The sequence below is a fragment of the Limulus polyphemus genome, unplaced genomic scaffold (genome assembly GCF_000517525.1).
Source record: "Limulus polyphemus unplaced genomic scaffold, Limulus_polyphemus-2.1.2 Scaffold721, whole genome shotgun sequence".
In the NCBI taxonomy this organism is placed as follows: Eukaryota; Metazoa; Arthropoda; class Merostomata; order Xiphosura; family Limulidae; genus Limulus; species Limulus polyphemus.
In genome coordinates, this window is record NW_013666331.1 from 324,728 (window position 1) to 334,379 (window position 9,652).

The 9,652-nt window shown below is 35.3% G+C and overlaps 1 protein-coding gene across 1 annotated transcript in view; it reads right to left on the bottom strand.

Annotated features, from left to right (window-relative positions):
• LOC106460161 (protein Wnt-16-like) overlaps positions 1 to 9,652 on the bottom strand; it is an 82,233-nt gene that overhangs the window by 38,185 nt on the left and 34,396 nt on the right. Inside the window, exon 3 of the mRNA XM_022386819.1 lies at positions 5,118 to 5,407. Within this exon, the coding sequence (XP_022242527.1) occupies positions 5,118 to 5,407 (290 nt within the window). The remainder of the gene's footprint in view (positions 1 to 5,117; positions 5,408 to 9,652) is intronic.

Consider the following 9,652-nt stretch of genomic DNA (forward strand, 5'->3'; position numbering starts at 1 on the left):
GACCGACCTAAAAGTCCAATCGGTCATGTTTGCTTTACTACACACTTAAACTGGAAAATATCAGTTTTTTTTTTTTTGTAGTAAAGTTTTGCTGTGTTGAAGTTTAATAATGAGCCAAAAGAATAAACTGTTTCACCCTTAGGTTAAACACGTGAATAACAATATTCGGAAATGTAAAATATAATCACACTAAGCAGCTAACGAAGAATTGAAAGTTAATATCGAAGGGACAAACTGTCTGGTGATTAGATGATATATTGATCCACTGAACAGTAAAATCTGAGTACTCATGGTTCACGTCCCGTTACTGCAAAAATTCGCCTCGCTTTTTGGAGTTATGGGTGCGTTATAAGAGTGGATAAAAATGGAACAAAATGATAGAGGTTATGATGAGAACAGCATACTCTGTATTAGGAATAAAAGTTATTGTTGAAGATAACATTGAGGAACTGTAAATGGCCTGATATTTGACACAAATTATCTAAATCTATAGTTTCGTTCGGACAATTAGCTTTAACTTTCAATATTTTTTAACTGAAACAATTTATTTTAATACTGCCCTTATAATTCGAAAATGTACATATTTTTCTGATTCAGTCTAGAAGTTTCAAATACATAAACTCTAGAATTTAGAAAAACAATATTTTAATATTCCCTTAACATTACCAACTCCTTAACTAATTTGTCTTATTTAAAATTCCTCTTTAACACTTATCAGCAAACCTGGGGTCCACATGGACCCAACGGCTTTCTCGGTTGTAAATCTTTTAATTAATCATTGCAAATTTACATCAATTCATGTAATTTTCAAACAGAAATCCTGAATCAATACGAAACTATTGTTTTCGAAACAGGAAGATGGAGTATGTATCTATAATATAATATTTATCTGGGGTCCACGCGGACCTCATAATATCATTGACCATCACTATACATGCACTTCGCCCTGTAGCATACGAAACACATTTCTAAACTTTTATTTCGCTATACAGGCTGTTATATAGGATAATTCATCAAAGTAGTACAGTATCATCTGATCTGTTTGATCATAACATCATTGTGGTAATTATGTCTACACATCTCATTCCTCAACAAGTGATTCTCTGTGATGACTGCTTATAATGCCCTATTTTATAGAAAACTTGTTTGATAATTGTTGTAAATAACCTGCTCATTGGATTTTCATTCCATACCATACTATAAGGATACATTTGTGTTGTGGTCTAGTCGGATCCAAAGTGACCCACAACTTACACTTTCAGTTTTTTTTTCAATTGAATTTTCCAGTATTTGGGAATCACATCATATATTGGTGGATAATGACTTGAATATAGGAGTATAATAAAACTTCGGCATGTTTTATACACTGTTAGTATAATAAATGGTTTAATACTACTTACTTGTATACTGATGAACAATGTAATTTTCTAATTTCTTGATTTATCAACATATTCCCTCTATAATACATATATTTTTATGTTGCTCACATTGCATGCCAACCCTGATAAAAGTTGTAATGCAATTAGTTTTTGGAATTTCAATCCAGAGCTTACTATAATGGTAATTTTGTGCTGGGGTCCGGGTGGACCCCAGGTGTTCCACGACGTAACTTTTCAAAAGTGTGCTGATGAAGGTTAACTAGTTTATCTTTTTTAAATTCCTTTAGCTTTAGAAATTTCTTAGCTAGTTTGTCATTTTTAACATTTCCTTGGCGTTACAAACTACTTAACTCGCTTATATTTTTAATATTCATTTAAATTTACAGATTCCTTAACAGGTTAGTCTTTTTTTATTTTCCTTTAGCTTTACAAATACTTTAATTAGTTTGTCTTTTTTTTTACACTTTCTTAACATTACAATAGAATTCCACTAAAGTCCTAGCCAAATACAACTGGATTAATTTGAACTTATTTCAATTAATCCCTTATCAGAGCGTAGGAAATTTCTGTTTTTTAGTTGGGTGACCTCATGGTTGGTATGTTGAGTGTGGATCAAAAGGCCTAAGGTTCGAGCCTAAGTATTTCGCTGATCCTGTTCCGATTCGATTAGTGGTAGTTATTTAGGTTAATATATCTTTCAGGAGCGATCAGAAACTGCTGTTTCTCTTCACCTCACTTCATGAATGAAGGTTACATGTCACATGAATATCAAGGATTTTGGACTAACCGAGGTGGAGTTTTTAATTAAAAACAAATATTTTTGATGCAAGACTAACTTGGCGGAGCGTCTCAAGACATCGGGAGAAGCTCTGTTTGTGGAGATCTGGAAATAAGACGGAGGAAGGAGAGTTTTAACAGAGATTGCTGGAGGTGGATTCATCTCGAGCTTGCATTTATTGGCAGATCTCAGTCTGAAAAATTATTGGTTATGGAGTCACCGCAAGGCTTGTGTTTACCGACAGGCCTCAACTTAGCAGATTACTAGATATAGTCACCTCAAAGCCCGTGTTTATCAACAGCTCTAAACTCGACAGATTGCTGGATACAGAGCCGCCTCAAGGTTCGTGTTTACTGGACTGCTACAAGCGGGTTGAAGGATACAATCTGACAAAAGTCACTGGCTTTCCTCTGGACATGAAGTGTTTGATTGTTTGTTTATTTTTGAATTTCACGCAAAACTACTCGAGGGCTATCTGCGCTACCCGTCCATAATTTAGCAGTGAAAGACCAGAGGGAAAGCTGCTAGTCATTACCACCCACCGCCAACTCTTCGGCTACTCTTTTACCAACGAATAGTGGGATTGACCGTCACATTATAACACCCTCACGGCTGAAAGGGCGAGCATGTTTGGTGTGATAGGGATTCGAACCCGCGACCCTCAGATTGCGAGTCGAGTGCCTTAACCACCTGGCCATGCCGGGTCCGGAAGGAGAGCTTAGAGTTTCTTGTTGATAACTGCTACTTCTTGAAATTGTCGAATACATGAACGAGGATGTGTCAACGAATGACCAAGGCTGTTCCAAGATTACCGACTTACAGGTATAAACGCGAGAAAAAAAAAGAGTTTCGTGACTGATTTAATCACCTTAATTTGTTGTTTAAATAAGTTAAATAAATTGATTTAAACATCATGAATTACTATTTAACAAGATCAGAACTTTTTTGGGGGGCATGGGGATAAACATGCTAATATGTGGTCCTATTCAGGACTGGGATCTATAGATTCAATCCTAGTTAAATCCTGTTTGGCACTTTCAACGTTATAAAGTTGACTATCAATCCATGTATTTGGTTAAGGGTAGCTGTATCACTCCCTTTGTCTCAAAAGATGCCATCCAGGTTGAAAATACGAAATTTCTCTTTATATTTTATCTCATTAGACGGACGTGACTACTTTTTCCTAAGTATGTACAGATAGCGTGTTGTTTCTTATATAAATTGAACAAGAAGGCGAATATTTTCATAAATCTTTTCCCTAATCAAGAGTTAGTTGTCTAACCAAGTCGAGCCGTTTGTTGTGTAACAAACATTTAACTAAACTTATGGTAAGGTAGCTAAAATAAGAAAATAAAGTCTTTCACGTGGCTGAAAATTGAAAAGGCGAAACTAGAAAATATGTTGTTTTTAAGTGAATGTAGAGGTCTATTATGGACAAGGTAAGCACTACGAAGCTGTTGTTGAAATATTAAGTTTTGCATAGTTTGTGAAATATGAAATTAATTGTTAGTTACAATTTATTTTTTGATGTATAGATTACTGCGCATCTCTGTCTTCCGATGGGTTTGCGGTAAGTTTATGGACTTAGTACGCTAAAATCTGGGGTTCGGTTCCCCGCGATGGACAGAACAAAGATAACCCATTGTGTAGCTTTGTGCTAGAAACATACATACAAACAAACAAATTTATCTTTCTATTATGATGAACGTTGGTCGTTCTTAATTAAAGAAGAAAATTATTGTCTTATTGAAAGTACTTGTGAAGGCTAATTTCGCTAAAATGTATCTTTCTGTTTAGATTAGTTTTGTCGATTTTAAGGTCCAGAGTTGATTTTATATGTTAAAGAAAGAACATAGACTACACGAGGACAAAATATTCAACACAGTAGCAGGAAAGACACAGGTCTTCCAAGCTTTCTCGTGCTTGTGTGTGAAAAGTTATGACGTTGTAAACACACTGCTGAAATGTCCCTGATTTTAAAGTTAATACCACTTTAGATAAATTTAATAATGAATGTGATCAAGTCAATGCTAAGTAAAAAAACTGGAAGACACTTACAGCGTCATGAGAAGTAGAAGCACTGAATTAATTCAAGCAACAACCAGTCTCTCACAAAACCTTATATATATATATAAGAAGTATTAAGAAGAATCTCTTACTTTAGGAAAAACTCATAATTCAACTTAACTCAAGTATAGTCGACTGAGACCTTTAATGGAATTATTTCACTCTAAAACAACTCCTTAGCTAGTTTGATTCCAGATGGTCCAGCAAAGTTATAAAGGCCAAATATAAAAGGTAGCTAGTCAATATCACCACTGCTATTGGGCTGTTATAATTGGAACGTGATATTTAATTGCTCTTATAACGAAGTGCGAAAAGCAATTTTATGGCAACGGGACGCAAACTCTGGACCTCCAGATATCGAGTTTGGCATGATCATCAATAGACCCCGCACTGCTCAATTCCTAGGCGAGAAAATAATTAAACTAAGCTCAAACTAGTGTGTGTTTTAATTGTCTTCGAATGTAATAAAATTCAAATTAAGTCTGTTATAATTGTCTGGAATGTCAGTGGAACTACATTTTTCCACGATCAAAGCTCCTAGGTAAAGAATTAATTAAATTTAGCTTGAATTTATTATATTCTAGTTGGTTTGAATCTTAATATACGTATATTGCTTTAGGAAATTTCTTTCGTAATGAAAGAATTAAGTCTAAATTAAATCTGATATAATCGTCTGGGATTGTTACTGGCATTCTTTGCTCTAGGACAAAACCAATAATAAAAGTTAATGCATAATTTGCTGTAATAAAAGATCGTAAGTGTTCAGGTAGGAGTGTTTGGAAATATACACATACACAAAGGCGTTTCACAGATTAACACACAAGTAAATAACATAAGAATGCTCTACAAATATAAACAGATAAATAACTAATAAAGTACAGTGTTTCACTTACAAGTCGGCCAGCGTTGTTATTGTGTAGGTTCATCATATCTCGAACATCTCGCTTTCTGCTACTTTTACGAGATTCCTTCTCTGGAGCGTCCACAAAATGCCTGGCAAACATGGTTGCAAATTGAACGTTGTCAGAGCAGCCACCCCACTTCCAGCCCTCGGGTGTGGACAAACCTTCTTGAGAGCGGTCACAGGAACACATTGTTAGGTTTCCCGCACTACAAGCTTCGGTCAGACCATGGACAACACCTGCGCTCAGGATGCCATGGATAAAAGCTGTTTCTCTACTGCCTGTAGACAAAACAATACATATATAACAGTTAAGAAAACTATATGCACATCTCGAGTTGCTATGTTTTCCAAAGTCGATAACTAGTTACAAAACGAAACAATCATAAAACTTGAAATGCGTGTTTTAATTATACTAGCTCCTCAGTGGCAAGTTTGTTTTTGTTTTAGAGCAAAGGCGCATAGGGCTAGTTACCGTGGGAAATCGAACCCCAGAATTTAGCATTGTAAGTTCGTAAACTTATCGCTGTACTACCAGGGAACTCAGCAGTAGATCTGTAGACATATAACTAAAAACTGGGTTTCGAAACCGTGGTGAGCACAGCACAGCTGGCCCATTGTGTAGTTTTGCGCTTAACGACAAACTAATTTTGAAGCCCGTGGCGGGCACAGCAGAGATAGCCCTTTTTGCAACTTTGTGCTTAACGACAAACAAACAATTATTATTTTGTTACTGGGCCTATGGCAATTACGAGAGTGCCGTAATGTTCTGTGAATCTAGAAGTTGTGTAAAGGTAGAAACCGAGACAATGTTTTATCAAATTTTTTGATGCGAATTTCATACAATTGGACATATCAACGCCGCGTAGAAGCTGCAAGAAATTAACATTCTCTTTCCTAACTATTCGTTATTTTGCCGCGTTGTTAAGTGTGAGCTGTCACAAAAGCTTGCGTTACGGGTAGGGAAGACAGTAAAAAATGCCTTTTCCAAATTTGCTAGAGGAGTGGTTGCTCTACATTGGCTTGACAAATCGCTGGAAAGGCACAGTTTAGATGGCTCAAAGAATTCGTCACACTTCACGTGCGACATTTTCTCGGATTCGATTATTTTTATAACCCTCGGCAACTCCTCTCGGATTTCTCAGCCGTCTGTATCTGTCACGGTCGGATTTTTGGTTCTTCGACCACCGGGAGAGTGATTTCTTCACGTAGTTACAACCTGGGACTATTACCATAAACCAACCAGGGACTTCAGAATTGCAAACAACCGGGTTTCTAGTAATAAAGACAGGTAAACAGCTTAGTATTGTTAAAAGTCTGAGGCTTTTCTTTACCCTCTATACATCTTTTGGAAGAACAACCAGAACACTGTACAAGAGGGGCTGGTAGCTGTTATGTCTACTATTGAGCAGTTCGCTGGGTTTTCACACACACATACATCAGAGGTTAGTAAGAAACACGTGTAAATAGTGGCAAACTCTCTTTCTTGGATGTCGTCTTTTACAAAGTCTCTATTGTTGATGTTTGACACGTAACTGCGAAACGAGAATATCTGAATACACAATCAGAGTTGAGCTACAAGGTTTCTCAAAGAAGAAAACATGTTGGAAGAAGGATGGAAGCTTGTGCGTGAAAGGCTAAAATGTGCAAAGAAATTGACGGAAACGAATTTTGTGAATGAAGACATCTTAATGCAAACTCTAAGGTCAAAGATGGCGCTTCATGCTGTTTCCAAGTGTAGTAGGGGGGTTTTAAACAAGGCTTTATTACACTTGTCTATCTCTCTATCTATTGAGACATCTCTCTCTTGTAATATGTCATTAAGTGCATTCATTAAAATGTTTAATATATAAATATTTTAGATATATTTAATTATATATATATATATATATACTATTATCAGGATTATTTTACAATGTCAGCTTATTATATGGACTTAGGGCTGACTTTAATCTCATGTGGCTCAACCTCGTGAGAAATTATTGTGATTACGGCTGAAAATATTAATAACAGCGAGTGTGCTCAACTTATGAATTAATGCACTAAACCTTTATAAAGGTTTTAGACAGTTAATATTAGATTAGCTGCATTCTTTACTGGGTTAATTTTTTTGGTTCTGATCTATGTGGATATAGCTTGCTTTGATCAAAAGTTACTGATAACGTATTTCCTATGGTGATGAAGTCGTCTTATATAACACCATATAACATCTTATATAACACTGCTTAGAGCAAAGTGTAAACGGTAATGGAGCAAATCTCCAAATGGAACTTCAACTGCTACGCACCAACACTATTTTTAACAGTTAGAAAATATAATTTGTATTGGAAGATTTTATTACTAAATCACAATGTTAGTTGTTTGACATGTTGGATTGTGACTAAAAGCTGATTATCAACCTTCTTATGAAACGGAGCATGGCACAAGCGTGCCCAGATTAGGAATCTGAGAATTCGTGGTTCGCGTTTCATTGCCGCACAAATTTGATCCGCATTCTGAGGCCATGGGTACGTTATAAAAGTGACAGTCAAATTCCACTATCCGGTTAAATAAGAACAGCTCAAGAGTTAGCGGTAGGTGCTACTGACGAACTGCTTTCCGTCTAGTTTATTGGTTCAAAATTAAGAATGGCTATGCGCAGTTTAACCCTTGTGTAGTTTTGTGCAACGATACTCAAAAACATCCAGATAAGTTTGGTCTGATTCAAGGCTGATTATGTGAATCACATTTGTTTCTCTGCTTTGATTATGATCATCAATGTTTTCTAGAAAAATAAATAAATAAAACTTAGTACAGAAGAAATCTGTCGTGACCAGCGTTTGTTTGCATAATAATAGATTTGCAAGTATAAAATTTAACAAAATGTATAATTATTCAGAGATGTCTAGTAATAGACTAAGATATTGCCAGTGATTATGTCACGCATTCGTACAAATACGTAACGTTTTCGCGCTTATGAGCTTTGAAAATTACTAATGATATATATATATATGAATTTCGACCTTAGTTCCACCGAATTAGGGGTCGGCCGGTAATTTTTTAAGCCAAGGACTTTTACATCTAGGTGTCTAGCCCAGTCAGCAACGAGCATGTTCAGCAACGATTGTTTAAACCTGGTCAATATAAGTTCTGAATAGTCTACTAGTTGTTACTGTTTGAAATCACTCCATAACAATATCTAGTTTTAATTATTTGTGTGTGTGTGTTTTAGGGGCGACTTGGTTGGCTGCGTAAGATGGCATTTATCAACTGAAGGATTTAGACCATTAGATTTCCTTTCCATGTTTTGTTGTTGTTACAGGCAACAAGTTATATTGACCAGGTTTAAGCAATCGTTTCAATATTTCTGTACGTTGTGTTGAAACTGACTTTTAAAATGAAATTTTAGTAAGATGTTTGTAATATACTTTAAAATAAAAACATTTGCCATGACGCAGTACTTTTTAATGGCTGTTTTATAGCATAGAACAGAATTTGTTTGCAAAAAAAGTCGAGTTTGTTTTAATGAAGTTCGGACAATGTTCGGACATACCTTCAGACAGTTCGGTATGTTTAACTGGAGTTCCTAAAGTAGGTCTTTATTTTTCAATATTGTCTATGGTATATGGTGGTGAGATGGGTGTGTTAGTCATACTGCAACGACGAATAATGAAAGATATGTATCGTATCATGAATCTTAAAGGCACGTTAGAAAGTACTAAAATGTTGTGTGACATACTGTTTATCACCCAAAGCATGGTGACTAGACATTCTTTGTTGCCTGCAAGGGTTGAACTCTAACAAACAATTACAACCTTTACAGAAACAAACGTTTCTCGGCAATGGAACGTTATCAGACCAGAAGAACACAACTCGTTGTACCTCTCATCACAAACCCTCAATAACTACTCCCAGGAGGGGCTGAACCTTCAATAACATCTATATAAATACTCGTAAGTGGTCTTTTGTATGTTGTACATTATACATATCCTCTCCTTTATTCATAGTAGAACAATTCCATTCTTTATTTATCGTTGTATACTTCATGTCTTCTTTATATAATAATAAAAATAGTGGAAGTGTTCCTTTACTTGTTGTACATTATACATATCCTCTCCTTTATTCATAGTAGAACAATTCCATTCTTTATTTATCGTTGTATACTTCATGTCTTCTTTATTTGTAAAGGAACACTTTCACTATTTTTATTATTGTTGTACATTATGCATATCCTCTCCTTTGTTCATAGTAGAACAATTCCATTCTTTATTTATCGTTGTATACTTCATGTCTTCTTTATTTGTAAAGGAACACTTTCACTATTTTTATTATTGTTGTACATTATGCATATCCTCTCCTTTGTTCATAGTAGAACAATTCCATTCTTTATTTATCGTTGTATACTTCATGTCTTCTTTATTTGTAAAGGAACACTTTCACTATTTTTATTATTGTTGTACATTATACATATCCTCTCCTTTATTCATAGTAGAACAATTCCATTCTTTATTTATCGTTGTATACTTCATGTCTTCTTTATATGTAAAG